The sequence below is a fragment of the Aulostomus chinensis genome, chromosome 24 (assembly GCF_037954235.1).
Source record: "Aulostomus chinensis isolate RoL2024-O1b breed Wild chromosome 24, RoL_Achi_v1.0, whole genome shotgun sequence".
Taxonomy (NCBI): domain Eukaryota; kingdom Metazoa; phylum Chordata; class Actinopteri; order Syngnathiformes; family Aulostomidae; genus Aulostomus; species Aulostomus chinensis.
The window spans coordinates 593092-619148 of record NC_141343.1 but is presented as its reverse complement, the minus strand read 5'-3'; the positions used below and the strand labels follow the sequence as shown (position 1 = coordinate 619148).

General features: G+C 39.7%; 2 protein-coding genes across 10 annotated transcripts in view; both read right to left on the bottom strand.

Moving 5' to 3' along the window:
- The window catches only part of afap1 (actin filament associated protein 1), a 98423-nt gene extending 95842 nt beyond the window's left edge, over positions 1-2581 (bottom strand). Inside the window, exon 1 of the mRNA XM_086197541.1 lies at positions 2493-2581. The gene's annotated coding sequence lies outside the window, so the exon portion shown is untranslated. The remainder of the gene's footprint in view (positions 1-2492) is intronic.
- A 1401-nt stretch (positions 2582-3982) lies between these two features.
- ablim2 (actin binding LIM protein family, member 2) overlaps positions 3983-26057 on the bottom strand; it is an 87692-nt gene continuing 65617 nt past the window's right edge. For 2 of the 9 annotated variants that reach the window (XR_015111727.1, XR_015111725.1), the window contains exons 11-21: positions 24960-24989; positions 22636-22753; positions 20786-20857; positions 16530-16637; positions 13748-13801; positions 11409-11446; positions 11150-11258; positions 11011-11069; positions 8891-9764; positions 8721-8801; positions 3983-5789 (exon numbers count right to left, since the gene is read on the bottom strand). Coding sequence is in view for 1 of the 9 variants with exons in the window: in XM_086196828.1 (XP_086052954.1) it covers positions 5676-5789; positions 8721-8801; positions 8891-8898; positions 9701-9761; positions 11011-11069; positions 11150-11258; positions 11409-11446; positions 13748-13801; positions 16530-16637; positions 21439-21705; positions 22636-22753 (1017 nt within the window). In the remaining 8 variants the exon portion in view is untranslated. Of the gene's footprint in view, positions 5790-8720; positions 8802-8890; positions 9765-11010; positions 11070-11149; positions 11259-11408; positions 11447-13747; positions 13802-16529; positions 16638-20785; positions 20858-21438; positions 21706-22635; positions 22754-24959; positions 24990-26057 lie in introns of all 9 variants that reach the window. The other 7 variants (XR_015111726.1, XM_086196828.1, XR_015111729.1 and 4 more) reach the window with 7 other exon arrangements.

Here is a 26057-nt window from a genome sequence, read left to right as displayed (position 1 = left end):
TGACAGTAGGTTTCACTTGTCATCTTTCCAATGTGGCTGAATCTTTGTCCTCAGCCATGATTCCTAATATAAGACTAGCCCCCTCCACTTGCTAGCTGCTGTTAGCCTAATACAACAAAGTGTTCCAATATCTTTCAAAGCACATACAAATGATAACCGTCCTCAGATCGTTAGCATACGGTCCGTGAGTCGTTAGCGGACCGTCAGCGCTAAACATAGTTATGCTCTCAGTCCACACATTAGCCTTTTCCGGCAGCAGCTGCACTTCCTTGAGCCCTTGCAGAGAGCTTTTCCTTTCCATTCCAGTATCCAGGAACTCCAGTGTACTCTCAGTCCATAGGCAAACCACAGGGAGAAAGGTTTTTTTTTTTTTACTAATGTAATGGCAAATGTTGGCAAGAGGGTTTTCCTGGCTTACGCGTGTCCAAAACACTGTTGTCCTTAAAATTCACTCAAAGTCCAGGAAATGTCAGGAAAAAGATAGAAATTTATTCCACTAGTGTCACTCAAGCATCATGGGCTGTCATACAGATGAGTATGACTCGATTATTAAATTTTCAAAAATCAATTATATTTTGCATTATTTTATTTTGAAAAAAATCATATCCTGCGGTCAGTGGAAGTAACGTTACATGCGTGCAGCAGCAGCCAGAGCAACACACAGAGTGAGCTGCAAAATGAGTGATAAAGAACCAGCAGCAATTAACAACCAACCAGTTTAAAGACGACCGCATGAAGGCCATCATTCCACTGAATCAATGTACTGGATAAAACAAAACTACCCTGGGCTCAGTGTTGTGGAAAACAAAGGCTTCGGCGACATGGTGTACAATATGGAGCCATGGTACCATCTCAGAGCTTTTTTACACACAAGTCGTTTCCAAGTCTTTATAATGAGACAAAGATTTTCGTGCAAGATTCCCTCAAGTCTGCTCCCAGGGTAGCAATTACATGTGATTCCTGGGCATCCAGAGCCACCATCTCATATGTGACTGTTACAGCTCATCACATCAACAGTGAGTGGAAGCTAACCTAAAAAAACTGTGGTTTAATTTGGGTTAAAGTTACTGTCAAATGGAAAATCACTATTCCATAATAATAATTGAAAATTGGTTGTTAATCGAATCAGGACCTCAATAATCGTAATCAAATTAAATCTGGAAATTGGACAGATTAACCACCCCTAATAAAATCATATGAAGACTTGCATCAAGGGAATATTTAAACCAAAGTGACGCAATTCTTGCAGTGCGACAAACAACCTGTACTACTACGACTACTTCTACTATGGCTTTAATTTATACTTTAATTAAAAAGTGTATTTTTCATTAAAAATGCTCACTATTCGATTTCTTGACCTCACTTTTTTTTCTCCACAAATCCTGCTTCACTTCTTTCTGACACCAGAATGCAGAAAGAACCAGCCACATATATTTAGCTTGAAGCTAACACTGATAGCTAACAACAGCAAAAACTGTCTGAAAAATTTATCAAGCCATATGCATAGAAAGCACTTTGATTTAAACTGCAAACAAACTATGTCAGTAAGTAATTAAGAACACTTCTGGTTCTCATTTTTGTGACAGTGTTGCTGTTGTTAGTTTCAAGCTAAATTGAAGGAATGGGAGGCCAGCTTAGATGTAATTAGATGATTAACCATGCTAGCCTCAGGCTAATTGCCTTTTTTTTTTCAATCCTAATCACAGTTTAAGCCATCCTGTTTCTCTGTTATATTTGATTAATTGGATTTGTCCCACATTGTTTGGCTACAGGAACACACATGCATAAAATCAGGGAAGGGGGTGGGGTGGGCATCCCAGACCACATGACACTTGTGTGCCCTTGTTGAGTGTCAAGAAATTAAAAAAAAAAAAAAAAAATCAAAGTTCAGGAGCCTCAATGTCCCATCTCCTGTCACTGGAGGTGACAGCCCACCAGACCAGACAGACATCCAGCCTCCCAGCTGGCCTCCCCCTCCTCCCTCCACTCCCTGCTGCTGATGCTGAGCAGCCTGGAGCATCACACACCCACAGCCTGCCAATTAATCACACCCCCCACCCAGACCTCCTCTTTTCCTCTCATGTTCCACCACATGTTCCTTTGTACCATCTCACTCCTGCTGTATTTAGTCTTCTAACTTACAAGAAAACCATGTTTTACTGTCTTTCTGCATAAAAAACCCCAATTATCTATATGTCAAAGAAGGAAAGCAGCTGGTTCAATATTAAATTCAACAGGATGGAATGACATTTTACACTCATTGCTGTGTTGATGTGAGAAAAAGATGAAAAAATAGGTTTTAAAAGAAGTTGACACCTTTAACCATAAAACATTAATGAGTTAACACAGGTGAAAACACTTGAGTGGGGCGAACCTATCACCTCCAGAGGGAAGCTAGAGCAGCAAGCTAACGTTAGCAAACTAGCACCGAGGAGGAACTAGTGAATGAAAGACCCTCTAAACTAAACACATCTCGGCTATAAGTGGCTTACCTCGCTCCTTTCCCTCTTTTTCCACGTTGTGGAGAAATATTCCGGTCGGACCGGCGACAATAGAAGCCGGAAAGGCAGGGCGGGGGTCCGACGCTCTCTCAGTGACTGACAGCAGGGGCAGCCAATCGCCTGGTACGTCATCGCGGTGGGCAGGGCTGGTCCGCTATTGTTTGACTCTTCCTCTGTTTTACAGCATCTTTTAGTAATTTATTTATTTACATCATGAAAGTAACAGCAGGTTACAGCAACAGCAAACCTGCCAGTGCTATCAAGCTCTTTAACTGAATTTGATCAACCCATTTATGTTTGTCGTATATTTCATCAGTACTTATATTCATTAGAGTTTTAGAACATTCTCGCTAGATTAAAGGTTCCCCAAATGTAAGGTGGGTCTCCTCAGGGGGGCACCAGACAGTTCCAGTGAATGGAGGTGAAAGACTAGTAGTTCTGAAAGGACACCACGTAGAACAGACAAAATATATGAGTCAGTTCAAGTTATGGAATATGCTGATTTTCTGAATTTGTGGACACCCTGACCCTGTATCCAAATACTACTACACTCTACCCAGAAAGGAAAGTACTGTATAAGTAGAGTACTTGGTTAAACCCTGCCTTATTTCACAAATGGAAATTAAATTGTATATTTTGACAAGTGTTATTCTCTGAGCTGCTTTCATTTTAATTCCTATAATTTTAATCATTTTAATACAGTTCCCACTTACAATCATGTTATTATTTTTACCTTTCCTTTAACAAATTTTGTATTTAAGTTTTCAAGTTGGATTACAGGCTCTTCAGTGTACTCAAATTTAAATATATCACAAATCTATTTTCATTAATTTGATTATTTGTACTGATTGAGAAGTATTAGCGGGGTTGATGTAAAACTAAAAGACATTGTTGGTCTCTGTTTTTTTTAATCTGCAGGTTTTTATGTAGAATTAAGTTAACAAAGAAATAGGATAATAAAAATACATTTTCTTGACAGATGTTTCACATTCAAGAAAAATATTAATACAAAATTAGTGTCCTCAATAACAATTAACATTTAACCTACATAAGAACCAGAAGTGCCAAACATTGCCCAGATAAAGCCCAAGTGAATCCAATTGATGCCTTAATTTTCTGTTTATGTGCAGTACATAAGTAGAAATACTTAATTTCTGCCACTGTACTCCAGCGACATCACTGGGGGCAGTGCTCCAGTGAGACATTATAGTTTCTCAGCTTAATTCCTGATTGGCACTGGAGCTGTCAGTGTTTAGGGGTCTTTCTCCAGAGCAGCTCCATCACTTTCCCAACCCAGATTTATCTTGACTCACCATTGTCTCTTGAGGAACAAAGTGGTATTGCACAACAAAGAAGCCTACAGATCATCTCTTTACAAACCCTTCACACCTCTAATTTAATGCTATCTTGTTTTGCTAGCATAAATAATCATTTTGACCTCCATTTAATAAACTCAAACCACACCACAGTCACTTTGAAGGTTGGATAAAGCACTTTATTAGCAGATGAATGTTAGAAAGAGGACATAACGGTTTATGACAAGTTAGTGATTTACTTAAAGGAGAAACATCCGATTTGACACTCAAACTCAAAAGTAGATATGTTTGTTGTTTTTATTAATTTTTTCTTCAAAAACTCTTCGGTGCCATTCATTTGGCACAACACCCTTAAGATTTCAAAATAAAATCCCTTCCTCAATATTGTAATTAAATAAATATCTAACACAAGCTAATGTGAAGCAGCTGACCTGGGCCTTTTATTGGATATCATAAAATAAACACTCAAACCACTATGATGATAGACATCAAACAAAAATAAAAACCTTCATGTATTCATCATCATGCATGCCCGAAGATACACCATGGATTGTATACAGACAAATACATCTGCTATATGTCCAGTATATGTTCACATACATCCTACAGTATGTTAGCTGATGGATTTACTATTTCAGAAAATTAAGCGAAGCCGATGCACTTTTGCAGCTTTTACTGTATGCAACAATGCTTTCAAACAACAAACATATAAAGAGCTAAATCTCTGTCAGAGAAGAGGTTATTACACAATTGTAGCATTTGAAATGAAGCATGTTATGTTGAAATGCTGCTGCAGCTCACTGTTTTCTCTCAGCTGCAGCTCATGATCACTTCACTGATCCTTCCAGAGGTGAAAAATAGCTTATAAAAATACTTTTTTTTTTTTTTTTTTGATGTGGTGTGTGTTTGACACCTTTGAAAAATGCTTTGTAGATCTACCCCAGGATCCACCTTGGCTTTACTTTTTTTTTTTTTTTTTTAACCCGTTCTTCCTCTGTGATTCACTGCCATTTTGTGGCCACACTCCAGGCCTGGCTCCCCTTATCTGCTTTGATTCATGAGAGGGCTTGTGTAAGATATGTTCAAACGTATCGGGGCATGCACATCATTTCAACTACCAAGCCAGGTTTTCCACACTTCTCTGCTTTTCATCATGAATATAGAAAAGAAAAGAAAGGATCTTAAATGAAAGTTGATGAAAAGGTGACAGATTTTGAAGTAAAAGATCAAACAAGCTTGAGTTCTTTTCTCAGTTTTGACACGTTTGAACCCTCCATTGTCCTGACACGATGTTGAGCATGTAGAAATGAACTGAATTGTTGCAGAAAAAAGAGAATGATATGTTGCTACAGATACAGACAAGTTTGCTAGTACAGTGAAAACAAACTTGCTGTAGATGAAAAACAAACCGCAGAGTAGAATCAAAGAAGGCGCACACAGAGCAGTCATGGCCGCTGTTGGAAGGCCATTGTTATTTAGTCAGAATGTACAAGAGCGTCTGGATGGGCAGGAAAAGTGGGCAGATGCAGAAAATCACATTGGAGGCGAGGAGCTTCAACACAGGCCATGCAAACGCAGCTCCTCTCCCTCCTGTTCGTCAGTCAAACATTCAGACCTCATTGCATACAAAAGCTATAGATGCTGCCTTGACCATTGGGACGATGTTCCCACGCAGAGCGCCTCTCTCTGTGGCGTCCCAGGCAGATGAAATGGTGTTTTACAGATGGAGAGTCAGGGGTGATGGTGGTGAGCTATTATGGCGGTGCATATATAGAGACTGACTTGATTTTTCTTCTTCTCTGCTTCCTTCCAGACAGGGACAGATGTTTGATGAGATGTTGCCTGCAAGGTTTTCTGTCTAAAAAAGCCGCGCTTTTTTCTTCAGGTCATTTTTCTTCCAGAGGGCCAAGCGGTCAAACTGCTCCAGGGTCATCCCAAAAACCTGCATGAAGTCTTCGGGTGACAGGTGCCTCTAAAGACAGGAGACAGCAGAGTAAAGACTGTGACTCACCACTGATAATCCCATTCCCTTCTACATCCACACACAGGCTATTTTAGGAACAGATGTGGGAAAATATACACATTTATTACTCTAACAGATTTACAGGTTAAAAAAAAAGATTACAGGCTCTTGAATGTATACAAAAGTTTAAAAAAATGAATTTAAGCCTGATTAGAGGCTCTTAAATGTACTCCACAGTTTTAAAAAAAACTTTAAAAATGTATCTAAAATTTTGTACTGAAATTAAAAGATAAAAAGTAAAGAATCTTTGATTCAAATCTGATAAATGTAAAAAAAAGTTTTAAAAATTACTTAAAATTTTGTACTGACAAGGTTAAAGGTAAAAAGTAAAGAAACCATCCATTTTCTACTGCTCATCCTGTTAAGGGTCACCAGGGGTGGGGGTGGGGGGTGGAGCCTATCCCAGCTGCCCAGGCGAGAGACGGGGTACACTTTGGACAGGTCACCAGTCCATCGCAGGGCCAACACATATAGACAGACAACCATTCACACTCACAGTCATACCTACGGTCAGTTTAGAGTATCTGATTAACCTGGTCTCCTCTTGATGTCTTTGGCCAGAGAGAACCCACACAGGCACATGGAGAACATGCAACTCCACACAGAAAGACCCAGTGCTGGAGCTGGGGCTCGAACCCATAACCTTCTTGCTGTGAGATAATAGTGCTAACCACTGCACCACCCTGCCACTGTGCCACCATAGTAGTTAACATGAATGATAATTACAAGTTACCCTTAACTAATCCAGCCACTAAAATTGGTGAAAATGTGAAATATAATAGAAAGAATTTTTATTATTGCTGCCAAACTCAAATTGAACTTAATTGTGAGAGGAGCTTCCTTTCAGCTTTCAAAACAAGACATTGGATTTAACTGATTTTATTTGGATGTTTGTTTTTTATTCTTCCTTTTTTTCTAATTTGTGTATTAGTCCTCATCGGCCCGGTTCAGATTCCAGCTGCCTTTGTTTCACCAGCCAATTTGCTCCAGGCCAGCCCCTGGAGGTCCTTTTCTGGGTTGACCTGCTTTGTGACGCCTGTGTAGTTGCTTCCAATAGTTTCCCCCTGTCTTGTTTTCTGGGGTATATTTAGAATTCCTTAGATGTTGCTGCCCTTAGTTCCACCTGACTACATTCCGCATACCAGTGCCTCTCCAAAACCGCACCTGGTTTACACTGCAAACGTCTCAGTAAATATAAAAAATACAGTGAGGACAAGAACATATGCTGCTTGAGAGTGAATCTCTGGATGCAGCTTGAACATTAGTGTGATTGTAAAACAGAGGCAAGCTGTGGCTGCCCATCACCTGGTTTCCAAACCTTCGCCCAACTGGAGAGGAATGTTCCCTCTGAGGAACTGCACCACGAGGAAAACAAGAAATGTCTACTAGTTAGTTGTTAAATTTTGTCACCACTAATGAGAAAAATCAACACCTCAGGTGCTTAAGTGTGTCACATTTTAGCCACACACCCCTGATCGTTGATGTCATAGGGAAGGGGATGCCTTGAATGAAGGCTTGTGACCCCATTGGCACCAAATATTGAAATAACTGCTAGTAGTATACACTGTTACATTAAGTAGAATAATAGAATAAAGAAAAAATAACTAGATGAGAAACAGAATAAAGAAATAGAGCAATAGGAAATATAATAGAAAAACAGGGGACATCTTGTGTGTGTGTATAATTAAGACTACATTTCTCTCTCTCTCTTTTGTAACTGGATTTTATAGAAAGGAAACAGGATTTCTTTTTATATAATATAATATAATATAATATAATATAATATAATATAATATAATATAATATAATATAATATAATATAATATAATATAATATGATATAATATAATATAATATATTGCATCAGTTTAGACATTTGGACGTATCATATTGTTGAACATACTGTAAGTAAGTAATTTCATCCATCCACACTGCACCACAGTACCACCTGTAAGTAATTATATTTGCCTATAATAATCATACATTTACATAAAGCAATACATTTGTCCACTTTAAAGTTTAAATAGTATTTAACGTTGAAAACGTTGGCTATTTGGTAGTTTTTGAATCGTTTTTGCTTTTGATGAACATTAATAAATGTTAAATTATTACATCTTAGAGGTAATTTTTAGGTCTATGTGACTTGAAAATGTGGACAGAAGTATCACTGTATCAATATAATGTGATGATGCTGGTACTCAAGGGTCAAAGTACAATTTGATTACGAAGAAGTGTGATGAATTTGCAATACCCTTATTAATTATGCTATTAACTCTCAGGTGGCAAATGTATGGAAGAGATGATGGAGCGAGAGAATCATTGTCATCAACCATTCATCGCAGAACTAACCACAACTTTGCTTCGTGGTTGTTTATCTGAGGCTGTATGTTCTGACATAGTATGTTGTTTTATTAGTTGAGGTGATAATGAGTTTTCCGGAATCTGTAACTATAGATAGATAACTGGCTGAAAAAAAATCTGTTTTGTTGCAGTAAGCTGTCACAAATCCACCAAAACACCTGGGCTCTCCCATGTTAATCTTGACTTGGCTGTGACAGAAGGTGTTGGACGGTTGAGGTTGGGGCCTACAGGCTGGTCCTCCGCACCGCACAGGGGAAAACCATTTTTTTATGCAGCTGGTTTTATGTATTGTATGCAGGGGCATCATCATGCTGGAACAGGAAAGGGAATTCCCAAGCGGTTGCCATAAAGTTTCCCCCTAAATTACACAAATGACTTAAATATGCTTCAAACAAACGAGGTGGTAGAGGCCATGTGTCCGACAGTGTTCAGACTCACCAAACTACACCTTCAATAATGAACGTACAGTATGAAGACACATCCATGACCTGTTTATAGAAGTGTAGATGATGGTGCTCACCTCCAGTCTGGTGCGATCGATGTCTCTCGGAAGTTTCACTTTCACTCGGTGTGTCACTGCCAGCATCTCGTATGGGTAAATCTGCCACGCACAACATCGGTAGGCAACACAATTACCATGCAACTCCCACACGAAGCTTTGAATATTATTATAAGTGTTGGAAGTCTTACCTTGTACTCTGAGAAAGGAAGAAGAGAAGAATTAATTGGGTTCAACCAGGGGTATTCATTTGAATAGCAGGCATGTTATGGAAACTACAAAACCTCCAAAATGTTGGATCTCAAAAGAATTACACACTAACGTCATAAGCCCACCTGACTCCACACACAGGAAACATGCCTGTGCTAAAGATGCATGCCAACTAGCTGCTAGCCACAGAAAACACATATTTACTGAATGAAGGAAGCCCTGATACTAACGAGGACATCAAATTCCATCTAAAAATTGACTTACTTGAGTAAAATATGCTAATGTTGGCATAAAATGTTATTTTGGGGACTTCACTGCGGCTGAGATTGTATTCATGACTGTTGTTTCATATTATAAAAGCTGCTGATGGGGAAAAACGCAGGATTTCTCTGAGGCAAAGCAGTTCAATGAGTGTGTGAAAGACAAAATCAGACTGATGAGATGATTAAATGACTACACATATTCAAACAACATTGTGAAATGGTAATATGTCTATAGCAGCTCCCCCACATTTGACTGTGACGATGACATTCAGTGCTGTTATGCATTATCATTACATCATAAAACTGCTTTAAATTTACAATAATATCATTTCATGGAATAATTTCTACGACAATTTAACGTCTAGCAGAATTTATTATTGTGACAGGCAGAAGTTCAACTTTTGGTCAGGATAACTTTAATAAACTTACACTGTAAAGAAAGAAAGAAAGAAAGACAGAATGAAAGCAAGAAAACAATTTCTGATTTTGGGATTCGTCTGATATACCAGTGAAGAATGGGACTCTTACCTCTCATGCCCCCCCAGCTCTGGGAGTCTGGATCCACCTCATCCTCAACCATCTCAGCAGCCTGCTGGCACACACACCCACACACAGACCACACACCATTCAGACTTTACTATACACTGCTGCTCTCTGTCAAAGTCACAGATAGTCACTGGATTAGCCATCATGGACTCACAATACACAAAAGTGACCAACAGGAAGTGAGCATCGGCTTTTATTGTGAGAGAACTGACTAACTCTGACACTTGGGTAAAGATATGTTCACTCCATAGTCCTCAACGTGCCACTGAGCACACTGAACAACAGCTAGAAAACATCAAAATATCACAGTGACCTGAAAAAATCAACAACATATCTCTGCATTTTGTAAATGAACATTTCATGATACGTTGGTGCAGTTGAGGTCTGGTCAGGTTTGTTCAAACCAGAAACATTTAAATTTATTGTAAATGGGACTGAAACATCATTGTCAGCCTATTCAGTAGTTTACTTATCACATAATACCTAACTAAAGAGGTTAAAGAAGGCCAAGGTGGTTAAAATATGTTGCAGTGATTAGTGTTGGCGTAGGATGGTATATTAGATCTTTTATCGGTGTCATATAATTGTAGTTTTATTATATTTATTGTTTTTATGTGGATTCACCTGTGAATTATGGCTGGGGTAGCTAACATGAGCTAGCCTCTCCATGGTTGAATCAGAAATGTCACTTTTGTTTATCTAAGTTTGAGTAGTATCAATTGTTTAAAATATTATTTTTATTTCTATGATCTTTGTTATTACGTCGTTGTTGCATTATTATTTTACTATCTTTAGTATTATAAAATTTATGTACTATATGTATTTTCGACCCCAAATAATTCGCTGTTAACTACAAACGTAACAAAACGAAATGAAGAGAAACAAAGCAAAGCAAAGGAAAACAAAACAAAGCAAAACAAAACGAAGTGAAGCAAAACAAAATGAAGTGACCCAAAACAAAACAAACTTAAAAAATTAAACTACCACTCTTTGTAGATACACAAATTTGCTGGTTCAGTAACAATCAAAAATGCTCATATTTGAATTGCTGAGACATTTCGATGATCGTGAAATTAATTGTTGATACACTGTTGTGGTAGAAGTACCATCATATAATAAGGTGTGCTGAGATCAGAGTCATTTCATGGACTTTTGAGGTGATCACCAACAACATTCAGTTGCAGCCGTAAAGCGAGAACATGTTTTACTTCTCTACAGGAAATTATATCCTAAAGGTCAAAGGTCATCATTCCTTCTCCATCCAGTCCTGGCACAGATATTTGACAGCTCACCTTGTAGATGCCGTTTCTACCATAGCCCGGTAAAGATGCAGACTTGTTGTAGGGGAAGTCTGAGGAGAGACAAAGACGCTCATTTGAATCTTGAGTGTTTATTGCTCACACTAAATGGAGCTTGAGATTGGCTACTCACTCTGCTGGGACGTGTCTGTGGGCAAACTGCAGGTAGATTTGCGAGGGTCAAGGTCCTCTGCCCCAATCTGCCCATCGATCTCACTCTTCAAGATCACCCAGCTGCTCCTCTATAGTCAAGGGGGGTAGGAGTGTGGGGCAGAGAGAAGGAAAGAAGTGATGGATGATGGAAAGTATGAGTTAGTGAATTAGTGAATGGATGAATTTGTAAAATGTGAACGAAGCCAGAAAGGGAAAGACAAAGACACACAAAGACTCACCTTGCCATCCTCTCCATCCTGCCAGGATGTTCTAGAGGCTGTAAAACAGTCAGACGTCACAGGAAGTCACAGTTAATGTGCTGGACCCTCTGCCCCTCAGCTCACCTCTACTGCACTATTAACTCTAGTATAAATCACCACCGACAGTGACATCATCAGCTGCAGACAGCATCTACAGGGAGTGCCACATACACTGTGCAGCTGTACCATAAAACAGGGTGCACAGCAACATTCGGATTCACTTCAGAATTTCATGGATGCACTGACATTTTAGGAGTTGACTCACAGCTCAGCAGACCGAGAAATCCCAACAACTACAGCCCTGACTACCACAAAATGTTCTGGCCATGACACAAATCCTTCTGCCCACGTAGCAACACCGGTCTTACCCAGGGACGGGGCACTCAACCACTCAGTCCAAATACAGACATGAACCAGTTAGCCACAATTGTTTCCAGGTATCTACTGAATGTTGCCCATCCTCTAAATTGAGACTTCAGTCTGACTTAAATCATGCACACCTGAAATGAGACTTTGACTCTGGCTTTGGAACTTGGGCAAAAAAAAAAATAGAACTGTAGAACTGTTATGCAACATTAGCAACCTCATCAATCTTTAATAAGCTCATGAGAATGTATTTAAATAGTTCAGCCAAGGCTAACATTGAGGTTAGCATACATGTTTAATGTTAGCTCAGCTGCATCAGCTATATGTTAGCTCCCTGCTAGGTTTGTGGGATTGATAAGATTAGTGTTGGCTGAATATTTTTAAATGATCAATGTTTTATACTTCTTCCAAACTCCTGTGACACCACCTTCTGGCTGATTTTAAACCAAGAGAAATATGGAAAAAAAGAAGTGAAAGTGCAAGAGACTGATAGTAAACATTCTCACATCATTATTCAACCATCTCTTTCTGCTTGCAACACTGTCCATCGTCATAACCCACAAAATCCACGAAGGTAGAAAATATTAAATTTTTGAAAAATAAACATTAAAACATGGCTGCCACAGGAAGTCATCTACAGCAGTGAAAAGAAATCTGGTTTAGACATCATACCCATGAGGAGCAAGCGGGAGCAGTAGTAAAAACTGCATTTCTGCACTCCTACTGTACTAATGATGCATTCTAACTAAAAATGAATAATTTTATCACCTAGCCTTCCTCCACTTATCCTTCAGGTGTCACAAAAACCTCAACAGCACACATTGTGTTTGCCAAATTTGATCTCCAAGCAACACAAGCTGCTACAATTTCTACTTAAGATAATGACTCATCGGCTCACCCACTACATTGCGCATTGGACATTTATAAAGGTAAGTAAACCCCCAAAATGTAAGTGCAACCTCTCCAAAATGTATTGGAGCAATCTTGACTTGAAAGACGGGAAGGGTTTTCTTCTCTGGTGGTGACCTTGAGCATCTGTTTGAACTCACCCAGCTGTAGGACTCTGCTATGTGCAGCTAATTTATGTGGTGAAGATGAATCTAACCTAGATGGGACAGGAGTGCCCAGTGGACTAGAGAGTGTTTCTTCAGATGTGAAATACAGTATAGCTGAAGGGGCGTATCTATAGTGACCAACCACACACCATCATATAGACACACAATAGATGGTTAGGAGGAGGAGGAGAGACAGGGATTGAAACAGCACGACACTAATGCACTAGACAATGTGATTCATGGACCCCCCAATTATTCACAGTGGACACACAATCACAACATCACAACTCAAACCAACAACTGAGCTGGTGAGACGAGTGCACACATGCATGAATGGGCCTCCAACCCAACCAATACAGATCTTAAGTGTGTTGAAATATCAGATCAGACAGTTGGGATAATTTTGATCGTGAATTAAATGTAGTTGAGCAAACTTTTGAATGATTAGTCAACGATCTTCTTTCATTAATCCAAATTCAATAATAGAATTTAGGAAAGAAAGAAAACAGCTGTTGAACCAATACTGGGAAAAAACTATCAAACATATAGCAATACCACAATCAGTGATGTCACACAATGATCTGATACACTGGAAAAAAAACCTGAAATTGATAAAAAAAAAAGGAGTATGAAACATTCTGCGAAACATATGAAGAAAAAAGAACTTCATATCCGTAGGGACCCTACATAAATGTCACTTATCAACTTCAAGCATTGATTGGGCACACATCGATGACAGAAGCCCCATGCATGTAGGTCCAGGGTCTGCTATAGACGAGTGTGTGCCACAGTTGGGGGTTGGGGAGGTTGAACAATGGCTGACTGACAGGCAACATGCAACACATCGAACAGAGACCAGACCAGAGAAGGTAGTGTTAAAGAGGAAGTGGACTGTACCATGCTGTTTGTAGATGGGGGGTTTTCTATAGATATTATCTTTGACCATAGTCTCTGAAGATGGGAACGAGCGTAGAGGACAGAAAGAAAATGGAAGAAGCCGGCATGGGAGGTATAGAGAGAGAGAGAGATAGAGAGAGAGAATGGAGAAAAAAGCATGAGTTAGCAGTTATTGGAGGATGAAATAATTTGAAGAAGCAAAGGAGGCGGAGACATTTATCATTTTTATCCTGGAATGCCAGAGAGATCCAAACTTTTCATATTATTCATGCAATGTATTCAAAAAAATCTTTACTGAGGGTGAATGGGAGGTTATTTGATGCAGAAATATTTCATGACAATCAAATAATATCATAAATGTTCCCTCGGTTGTCTTTCTAAAATAATCTAAAATAATCTAATTAGGATTTTAATTATTCTTATAATTATGATAATACAAACTATAATAAAGTAATAGGGACTGTACTGCATGTTGTTCCACACAGGCTGAGCTAATTGGTCTCGTGGACCTACAGAGTCCTTGTACAGACATGTTTAGGAACAATTGTCACACATGTAACTAAAGCACTAACATGGCTCATGACGGGACAACACGCGTGTCACTTCTTTGGCGTGGTTCAGTGCCACCAACTTCTGAAACACCATCCGTGACAAAACAAAACAGACAATGACTATGGAAGTGAATAATATCTGGTGTCGTCCCCCACGTTTAGCTTGGTTCTAACCTTCTTCTTCATCAGTATGAAAAACATTTTGGATTGTTTAATGTCAGCTGTCAAAATGTATTGTAAATGAGCTCATCTAAAATCTTTTCTTTTTAAAATGCAAAAGTTGGATGACTGGGAATAAAGGACAAACATACAAAAACATTGGGCTTCATGCAAAATCCTTATAGGATTTCTGAGTAGGGTTTTACGTACAAACCTATGGTCAAAATAAACAGTTGAAGTCATAAACTTTTGAAAAAACAAATAAATGAAAATGACCATAACTGTGCATGGAACACCCACCCAACTGAATGTTGAGCATAAGAGGTTGGACCTCTTCATTTTCTTCCACATCCCACAACGCAAAGCACCCCAGGCTTTGTACCATGACAGTGAAAACATTTGGAAACACATTTAAAAAAAAAAAAAATAGAAAGCTGCTCCAGCATTAGAAAAATCTTGGATTTTTCAGTTTACAATCTAAGACGAGGGTTTGGTATCTCCAGCTCACCAACAGATTATGGTATATCTTTTAATTAAGTTTTTTTTGTCTAAGCAGGTGCAGGATTTATCCTATTCCTGAAGCTCAGTCTAAATTTGCAGAAGGAGTGTTAAAGTCTGCGAAATCACTTGCATTTTTATCAAATCTGTCACTTTGGTTGCTTTTCAAGTCATTTAATGGAAAGTAATGTGGTTCCTAAGTATTTGATGATTCTTTAATTAAATCTTATATCTATGTTTAGGATGATACTTTTCCTGGTCAAATAAATGAAGATTTGTTGGTTTTACCAGAATTATTAGCCCTCTGTATGTTTGGATAGAAAGAGCTACAATGCTCCAGAAAATTAAAGTCTTACTAGGTCTAAATAAGCAACCCTTGAACTTGTTGGCCTCCTTTGCTGACAGATAAAGGGCCCTATTTAAGCGATCTATGGGGCCAGGCGGTTGGCGGATGGTGGTATTGGCTTTGTGTATTCAGGGCATGTTCAGCCTCATTTTGGTACTGAGAGGAGCATAATCACATCGAAAGCCATGGCACAAAAAGGCAATCATTAGACAACTAATTATTCATAACCGTGTACTGGGTGTAACATCAGTCAAACCAATGAGAGTGCTTTGTGTCATTCCCTGACTGATGCACCCTTCACACATAACGCCATTGACCAATGACCAACCTCTTCTTGATCTAAGGTGCAAACATTTCCTGGTTTTCTAAAATAGCAACGCACCATGGTGGTACCAAACTATGTCTCATTAATATATTCCAAAGTGAGGGCACTTGGTGTGATAAGGTCATTTGTGCCAGCCTGAAACTAGTAATAATGCTTGCGCTTGACCAAGTGCCAGTTCTTGCCACATGTAAGATAGGAAGCCAAGTCTTTCCACAGTTACAGCAAAATGTTTGGGAGGATCAGAGCTACAATAAACCTAAAATGTTGGAATCTTTGGAAGGAGAGTGAAGCAATGCTTTTCAATTATGGGTGACTCCTATAAGACCTTTTAATCTTATGAAATCTTTTTTTTTGTTAGATCTTCACCTCGATGAGAGATTCTCATACATATCAAAAACATGTTAAAAGCAATTTTTTTGGAATGGTATCAATTCCACTTCCCAAATGAGAATTTAGGGTGTGCTCACATATCGTCCTCTTCAAGAGAACCAAACTGTCAGAGTGAACCAAAACGTGAACCAACAGAAAAGGGACTCAGTTCTTTATCTGTTCATACTGCCAATTCATTTGAAAGAAGGCTCACTTCTCTCTCTGGTTGAGCCTCAGTCCTCTTTCGGCCCCATCCAACATTCAGTTACTAGTTATCTGCTCCCTCACTGATTTATCTCTCTCTATTATGATCGTTCCAGCAAACATGAGCTGCATTTTGTTGGTTACTCAGCTGATGAATCCCAGATTAATCATAGGACTGGTTGCCTTGAAAAGGGCGACAATTGAAGATGCAGCTTTTCTTCAAAATGACTGCCTACTATCACCCTTGCTGACATTTATGGGCTCCAAGAAAAAAACATTAAACCAAAGACTTAGCGAATAGTTTTGTCAAGAGGTGTGATGGTGACATACCTGGTATGTGGAAGTGCCGGGGAGCAGCCACATATGTTGAAGTAGAAGAAGGGGATTTGCCATCAGAATAGGTGGATAAGCTGGGGGTACTCCGACCACTTTCACTACCTCCAGGTTGAGATAAGTTGGGTTTTGTTGGATATGGAAGGTGAAAAGGAAAGGGGCGTTGGGGGACAAAAATGCAACGTTATTATGAGAATTTTAAAAAAAATCCACTCTCATACATACATTTGTGACAGTGACTTCATTACCCAGCTGCAAAACTTTATATTGAACAGCAGTAGAAAATCCTGCAAGTGATCCACTCAGGTTAGACATTTCTGTTATTTGAGCACACTGATATGCTACTAGAAATTATGCCACAGCTGAAATCTGCCTTCCTTACACAAAGCGAAGACGACTGATGATGACTGTTTCTAAATCTTTGCTCCACTAGCTACAAGAGACATCCAATAATTTTATTGGCAGCTCTTTCCTGCTTTTATATTTAATTGTGAGAAGAATACTGGTAAGAAAACTAACAATTATGCTTGAACCCCAATAGGTTATCTTGTTTTGTTCTAGTTTGTGTGAGTGTGTGTGTGTGTGTGTGTGTGTGTGTGTGTGTGTGTGTGTGTGTGTGTGTGTGTATTTGACCTTAAGCAGGGTCCAACCATTGTGTTACAATATAGGCAGGCTGGGTGATGAAGTCACTGACACCCTTCAGGCCAAATGTGATAAACACTCGACAGAAATTTAAGAGAGAAATGAGAGAGAGATTGTATGAATGCGTGTGTGTCAGAGAGAGGGAGCGAGATAGAGAGAGGGAGGGAGAGAGAGAGAGAGAGAGAGAAAAATTATTGATTGAACACACACTTGTCCCATCAGAGGAAAAAGGAGGAACCATCTGCTGCGATCTGGATACAAATGGATGAGATCACTGACGCACACAGCAGTGCTGTTAGTGTATGTCAGAATGACCCCCTACCCACCCATCCAACACACACACACACACACACACACACACACGCGCGCGCGCGCGCGCGCTTACTTACATGCCGGTAAACACACACATACACAACAGAACAGATTCTGTTAGTGCAGATCTAAATGTCCAACACGTCCTCCATTTTTGGGGGAGGAGAAGTATTGCAATTCTTTAACTGAAGGTCAATAGTTAACTCTTAAATAGACTTGTAATAGAAGCAGCACAAAATCCTACATATTAAAGCACTGTAATACAATATCATATGCCTAAAAGTCTTTCTCGTCTATGTGAAGGGGCTACAAAGGTTAAAACAGGCTCTAAAAAAATTCTGGATGCTTTTAATACAATTCTGCCCCCAAATTAAATGAGTTCTTTCCTGGCCCATGTTTGCCCCCAAAATAAGGTGTTTAAACACACACTGAGTGATCAAAGCTTCCCATATGGAGGCACCAGCATTTTACCAGTCTGACACACCAGATAGAAACTCCAAAAAGAAAGTCAAAATCAGAGGAAGTTTATTGCACATGTGTAAAACCTCGACATGTGTATTCATTTTACTCCAAACGAATAACTAACATCTGTAACCGAACTGGCAGAGGACAAGATATTTGGGGATTAACAATGAAGTCACAATGAAGAGAAAACTGAAGCATTCATTATTCAGCCTAGCAAGGTTGCTCCGCCCTTAACAGTAAAAGGCCTGTGTCAATTTTATTAATCGTCTTAATGACAGGATCTATTTTGAATGGACCATATTTGCAGGTCTGATATTTGAAGCCAGCGTGGGAGTAGCTGAATTCTCTCCAATTGCCTGCAGGGGCCAATTTAAGAGTTTGCAGAGTTAAGTCCAATTGTATTGAAGTCAAGTTTCCAAGTTGATAGAGTCCTCAGAGTACAGCCAACATCTCAGTGCGATCCCTGACACTCCTCTCATGATCCAGTATCTTGTTCAAACATGGTCACCTCAGATTCCAAAAAAACCAAGATGGAAAATGGGAAAATGTAAAACTTAAGGTTTCAAAACAGGAGTCCACACTTGTCCTCTACAAGCATTACTTCTCTGAGGGAAGCTGATAACTTTTTTGGACAAACAGGCTGTTGCATGACCCAAATAGTCCTCTTTCACGGCTTGTTAGGAACCGTGAGACCCAGAACCAGGCCAGTGGCAGACCGTTTTACATGCCACTGCAACTGGCAAGCAGACCCTAAATTATAGCTCAGTCGGCTCAGGCTATTTCATTCCTCCATTCCCTCTCCTCTCTTTCATCTTCTCGATCGGAGAACTCTCCTCTCAGCCTCTCCAACCTGTCATGGAAAAACCACCAAAACCCTGGAGCGAAGTGTTCTACTGGAAGCTCCCTCAAAGTTTGTTTCTCTTTAATTAGACAGTATGAAGTCCCAATGGCACACATGGTCAAAAACATATTTCTAATGTTCTGTAAAGGGTAAATATAAAGGTCTTGCAAGGGATAAGAGATTTGCAATCAGCTGTTAGAATGTGAAATCACACAAATGGAGTAATATAATGTATGGCATATGAAGGAATACAAAGGAAGACCTGTGGTTGAAATCACATAAAAAACAAAAGAAAGGTCTGTTTGCCAGCAAATGCAAAGCAGTGAAACTACAAATACATCATAGATGTATATGAATATAATTTCTTCATAGGTGGGTGTTTATTTTGGGAGTAGAACATGTGCAGTAAAATTCTGTGTGTCAGAGTGCTGCTGCTTACTGTATCTTCTCTTCATGGAAGACACGCTGACTTACATCTACTGAAGGTATACCTTTAAAGTTAGAGTCTGACACAATTTCATTAAAAAACAAAAAAATAGAACCACACAAAATTAATTTGCCTGAATCATCACTTATGGGCCTCTAGACATCTGTGGTGATGACTGTGTCTGCAGAGCTGCTGTCCTCTGCCTGTATTTCAATATTGTGTTTGAATGTTTCTGGGCCCCCATGCCAATGACCAGTGAGGTTGGGCATGGAAAAAACAAAGGCAAAATTTGAAAATGGTGGATGTGCATGGAGCAGCAAACAAACAAAAAAACAGATACAGCCCTACAGAGGCCAAACAGCAAGTGGGTAAAGCTTTTTCCAGAGTGAATGTCAAACTTGGTTTTGTTTTCACCTGCTTTTAAAAACTGAAGGAGAGGCTGAGGACAAAGAATGATGAGGAGTTGGCCTGCTTTCTGCTGGACAGGTACTGTTGGTGAAAAAGCTTGTCTTAGCCAGTGTTTGGCATGTAACTGCAGAGCTTGTTGCAGGTGTTTGTGTTGTCAGGGGTGGGGGCATGCGCTTTTGGTGCCATTGAGCCCAATTTCAACTAATATTGTGTTTACAAGCTGCAACCCAGCATGCTATGGACTCTACCCTCAAGAATCCTGTCCAATTTTTCTCATCGAGCCACTTTTTCCATACTGCACGTGCAAAAGGAAGGTACCAATCAACTCTTACAATGTTTACTAATAGATAACACATTAAATGCTTTAAATTCCTTACCTAAAGACACGTAGTATAGCAGGCAAAATGAGTAAAGCTCATTGCAATGATAAAACACACTTTTGAGACTTCTGTCAGTGAGCATCTCTGCATTTATCTGACTGGAATGAGCTGATAATAACATCTGAAGATAAGTGATGTGGGTGATGATGTAGCATAGTCTCCAAAGATTTGGGCAGAAAAATACCTCTTTACTTATCTCCTTGGCTTGCAGCTAACACATTTTAATATTTGTTAGTGGATTTGTCAATGATGTTGTTTCCAAAGAATGTATCTGCTGATAATAAATCAACATTGTATACAGAGTTGTGTCCAAAAAAATAGATACAAGCAAAGATTCCATTCCCTCAACAAATAAAATCCCTTCAGATCACATTGAGGAAAAAAGCAGGTAAACACCTATGAAACAAAACTGGTCACATATCAGTTGACAGTGCATCATTCAGGAAAAAACAGGTAAGAGGTCAAAGGCAGGCAAACAATTAAGATATCTGAATAGACAAGCACACAAATTTAACCATGATTCACCCCAATCTCTCCTGGTAAGTCATACTCAGATCTTTATCATGTTAAACATGCAAACAATCACCACAGACACAGGTGAGCAGGGCAAGCAGAATGAGAAAACTAAGTGGTCCTTGGAAAGTACCTTGACGCACTCCATGAAAACTGACAACACCACAATACCGGACAACATCATCACAAAACCCTCTGACCATTCAACTGGTTTGTGTATATGTTTGTGGGGACACAGAGAAGATAAAGACAACTGGTGTTTTACCGTTAGGAGGAGGTAAACTGAGATGCAGGGATGTCCTAGGTTTGAGGTCAGGTAGAGGGTCCTGTTTGAACCCTAAGGGATGAGGGAGATTAGGGATGGGAGAAGATAAACCTGAAGGAGGTTGGATAAGGTTTTCATGCGAGGGTGGGGGGACTGCATCATATTGCTTTGTGATGTTGATCTCAGGAATGTGTGGTATAATGATGTCATAAATTGTTTCATGGCTTTAGTTTTAGAATGAAAGAAAATAAATATTCATGACTGAGTGACCATACAGAGGTTAGAGCAGATTGCACACCAGGTCAGATGTTCTGTTTCCAATTGTGACTCATGAATTGAGTGAACAAGAGTGAGACTTTCCAACATGTTAATTTGGTGCTCACAGTCCATGCTAAGTGAAGTCAGGGCCAATAAAATGGCCGAGTCACAGCACTCCATTCTGAAGGACCTTTGATCTCAGTCAAATACAGAGTGGACCAGCAACCTACTGCTTTGGTTAAACAGTTTAACCTACTTTCATTCTGAGGAAGCTCTGTGAATTTGACCAGAGATTTTTTTTACTTTTAAGAGGACTTTTGCCACTTTGGACAACTGCAGTGTTACCAGCAGCTGGTCTGTATTCAACGAGGTCTCGGTCGCAGCATCAGTAATACCTCTGAAGTAAGGGATGAAGTTGTGCTGCTGCAGCATGGCCAGGGTGGTGGGGTTGAGATGAAAAGACAAGCCACTGCCACCTGCTGGTGTGGGTGAGCACTTGCCCCAACCACCACTCCCTTCAGGCCCACCAGAATAGTACATAGGGAGAGAAGAGGAGTCCTTGGCGGGGTACCTAATGCCGCCCATGAGAGTTGGGGGTACAGGAAGAGAACTGGAGTCTCTGGCCTGGCTGATGTATCTACTGGGAGGGTATACTTCTCTCCCTGAATGTCCAATCAGATCACAGGAAGCATGTAGTGTCACATGGATACATTTATTCATGTTTTTATTTCATTGATGTGTACTACCGTACATATCAGCAAAACATGACAAAACATATGCACAAACAAAATAAAGCTTATACCGTAGCTGAAAGGTATAAGTTTGGATATTTCAAGGTCTGTGGGTGAGGAATCTGTTGACTAAGATTATTTGTCATTGGTGTGGAACAAAACATCAACATAATGTAAGAATAAGTTTTTATGTTTAAGAGAATGGAGAGATTAAAGTGTCTCAGCCTTTTAATCTGTTTTAATTACTTGCCTCAAATACTGTCTTTTTTATTTCTCCAGGACTCAGCAAAACCCGCATTTATGCAATTCATAACCATGTATTTACATAAATTAAACAGAGACTTAATTTTCCACCTTTCCCACATTGTTACAATGTTGCATAATGCATTAAAGAAGTAATAATCTTTACTTTGCAACAATTGCGACAAAACTGGTAAATAATCCAAGCCTACAACAAGAACATCCATTATTTGTATTCTGAAATGTGATAGTGGAAGAGGACACTGTAACAGAACCTTATGGAAAACTGCTTCAAGGGTTAAGATGTTCAAATTGACATGTTGCGGGAAAAGTTTGCTTAGTTTTTCCACAGCTTTTAATTGGCCAACATAGCTTTCCTTAAGGCTGTAGTTTGGCATACTCTTTATTGTGGTTTTTTTAGAGACACTGGCTATGTGAACTGAGCCAAAGGAAGTACAAGCCTATCATCTTGATCATTTATTAGGATTTTGAGTGCGTGAGGAAATAACATGTTTACTGCTTACTACACAATGTACAAAATTCAAACATTAACTGCTAGTCTTAACCTAAAAACAGTATTATATGGACTGTTAGTGCATGTGCATTGTGTGTGTTTGATACCTGGTCGGCTGTTATTCGGGGGTGAACGGGATGGGGTGTAACGTCCATAGCCCCCCAAGGAGCTGTTGGAGCTTGGGCTGGAGGGCCTGCGGTGACGGGGTGACTTCTCCCCATCGCCCTGGAAACATACACACACACACACAAACATAAACACACACGGACTCATTTGCCAATCAGAGAATCGAACAGGGGACACAAAGCTCTTGACAAAGATGTCAGGAGGGAAATACTGACAACATGGATGGGCAAATGAGGACATCAATTCACTCAAGATCTGCTCTCAATGTCTTGGACAGTTAATGTGCTTCAAAAAACTGGGTCAGTCACATCAGCACAATGTTTTTAACTCTGTTTTATTTTACTATTATTAAGAAATAACAAAGGCACAATATTTTTTGTTAAATACTTGGGAGATGAGTCAGATATTTCATATGACCTGTCTGTCGAAGGTCAGACACCTTACTTTTAAGAGTCACAGTCCAGTATGTAAAAATGCAGGTGTTAGGTTTAAATTTTCAGGTTGAACCGCTAAAGTTAAAGGGGCAAAATTTTTTCTCTTTTGACGTAGTCCATATTTGTCCAACTTTTTCTGTTTGTTAGTGTTGGAAATAACCATTTTGATATTGCACCAGTACTGAGGAAAAAAGCAGAACTGCCTGCAGCCCCAGAGCACATCATAATGTAATCCAATGGGACACGGTCAAATCACACCCACTAAAAGTGCTTTTTTTCATACTGACAGACTCAGATTGTTATAATTGTCTGAAAATACTTTTAGTGAGCAGAATTTGAAAGGCTGCCTTTGCTCTCTACTGAGTGATTTAAAAAATCCATCCATCCATCCATTTTTTAACCATATATCTCTTAAGGGTCGTGGGGGTGGGGGTGGGGAGGTTGGGTGGCTAGATTCTTTCACAGGTGACATTGGGCAAGAAGCGGGGTACACCCTGGATGGGTCACCACTACGTCGCAGGGCCATCAGGAGCGATTAGGGGCCAAGTATCTTGCTCAAGGATACTTCCATTCATCCATCCATCCATCCATCCATCCATCCATTCATTCATCCATCCATCCATCCATCCATCCATTCATTCATTCATCCATTCATTCATCCATCCATCCATTCATCCATCCATCCATCCATCCATCCATTCATTCATTCATCCATTCATCCATCCATCCATCCATTTTCTTCCGCTTATTCCTGTTAAGGGTCGCAGGGGGGCTGGAGCCTATCCTAGCTACGGGCGAGAGGCGAGGTACACCCTGGACAGGTCACCAGTCCATCGACATAACACAGAGACAAACACCCATTCACACTCACATTCATACCTATGGTATATTTAGAGAATCAATCAGCCTAGTCCCCATTTGCATGTCTTTGGACAGTGGGAGGAAGCCGGAGTACCAGAGAGAACCCACGCAGGCATGGGGAGAACATGGAGACTCTACACAGAAAGATCAAGTGCCCTTCTTGCTGTGAGGCGACAGTGCTAACCACCGTGCCGTCCATCCATCCATCCATCCATCCATCCATCCATCCATCCATCCATCCATCCATCCATTTTCTTCCGCTTATCCTGTTAAGGGTTGGGTTAGGGTTAGGGTTGGGGGAGGGGGGGGGGGCTGGAGCCTCAAGGAAACTTCTACATGGTCAACATGAGGACCGGACCATGAACCCTTTGGTTGCTCGGTTGCTATATGGCCACTCTACTTCCGAGCCATGCCGACCCTGTGGTTTAAAATAAGGTAAAATTAAAAACAATTCCATATCTGAGGTCCAGATTGAAAAGTTCCTCTTCCCCTTCTACATTTTGTCATGCCTTCTGTTATTCCTGTCCAATGAGGGATTATTACAACACTTGAGTTTAAAGATCTTCCTGTTTCATTTCCCCTCAAAAAATTTGTTTAGATAATCATTGAATTGTTAGCAAGCTGTCTGGTCCTGTAGGACTCTGTTGAAACAGTGTTGCTGTGTCTCTAGATCTCAGTTGACTTACTAGAGAGCACTTCTATTCAAACTACTGGATATGAAACTATGAAAAAAAGATTAAATTTGAGGTAAAATAGAATTAAGCAAGGATATAAACATATCAGCTGCTTTAATTGCCCGATGGACCTTTCAAAAAAATTTCAAGCCATTCAAAGTGTTCAATCACACCAAGTACAGTAAAACAACATGCCACTCACACACACACACACACACACACACATACATACACACACACACACACGCACACATGCACACACACACACATGCACACACACACACATGCACACACACACACACTTATGAGGGGTGAATGAAGCATGTCTCGTCATACCTCAGTGGGGGTAGAAAGCAGATGGGGGGACTGCAAATGAAAAGGGGAGATAGCCAGTGATTAGGCCCGATGTGAAGCAGCCGACTATAAGAGGTCAATGTGAGGTCATTGCACTGCAAACCATTGGGTGTGTGTAGGAGGAAAGTGGGTGTGGCTTTGGCAAATGATTTTATAATGATGGATGATAGCAGGGCAAAAAAATGATAGGAGGCTAAAAGGAAGATAAGAAAAATGATTGGTGATCAGTTGAGTTCCTCTTTTTTAAATTCACAGACTTTTTTTTCTTTGCATGTGTTGAAATTATTTACAATTGGAACTGTTCAAGCAGATTTGGTAACCCTTTCAAAACAGGGTAACACACAGACTATTCATAAGTCGTGGTTATGAGGTATCAATGAGGAAAACATTAACGTTGGTATGCAGACTGTGAAAATTTCTAGCTTGTGATTTACTAAGACTTCGATCATTTCAGGAACAAAAATATTATTTTCTTTACAAGTGAATAGAATTCTTCCCCCCACTGATATGAAGTGCAACAATTTAATCGAACTGACTTTATTTTGTTTCTGTTTGTGTGTGAGTGTGTGACAGCTGGAGGAAGGTTTGACAAAATATTGTTGTGAAATGCAACTGGTGTGCAGGTAGTGGTACTAAAACTGAGAAAAAACATGAAATCATATCTGCAAAAATGACCAACTACTACAACAATATGAAAACATGAGCCCTGTAGATGGATAGTGAGATTTCATCCATTTACAATACGCTGCACAAACAAATGAATATTTTAAAGGTTTTACTGTAAAGAGGCAAAGAGTGAATATAGAGTACATAGAAAGGGATGTTTAAAAGTATTATTGTTGGGCAGGAATAATTTCGGTAGAAATAGGTATATAGTAAATAAATTAGGGAATTTGACAAAGTATCCAAGTACTAGTTTCAGGAATGATGAACCTAACACACAGAGTTTTCATCCTTTGGAAGTGATACTTACATTCTCACATCATACATTTGCTAATCGTTCCCCTCTTTGTGAAACTATAGAAGCTGATTCAACAAGTTAAAAAAAAAAGGGTTCAATTAAACACAATCATCCTTATC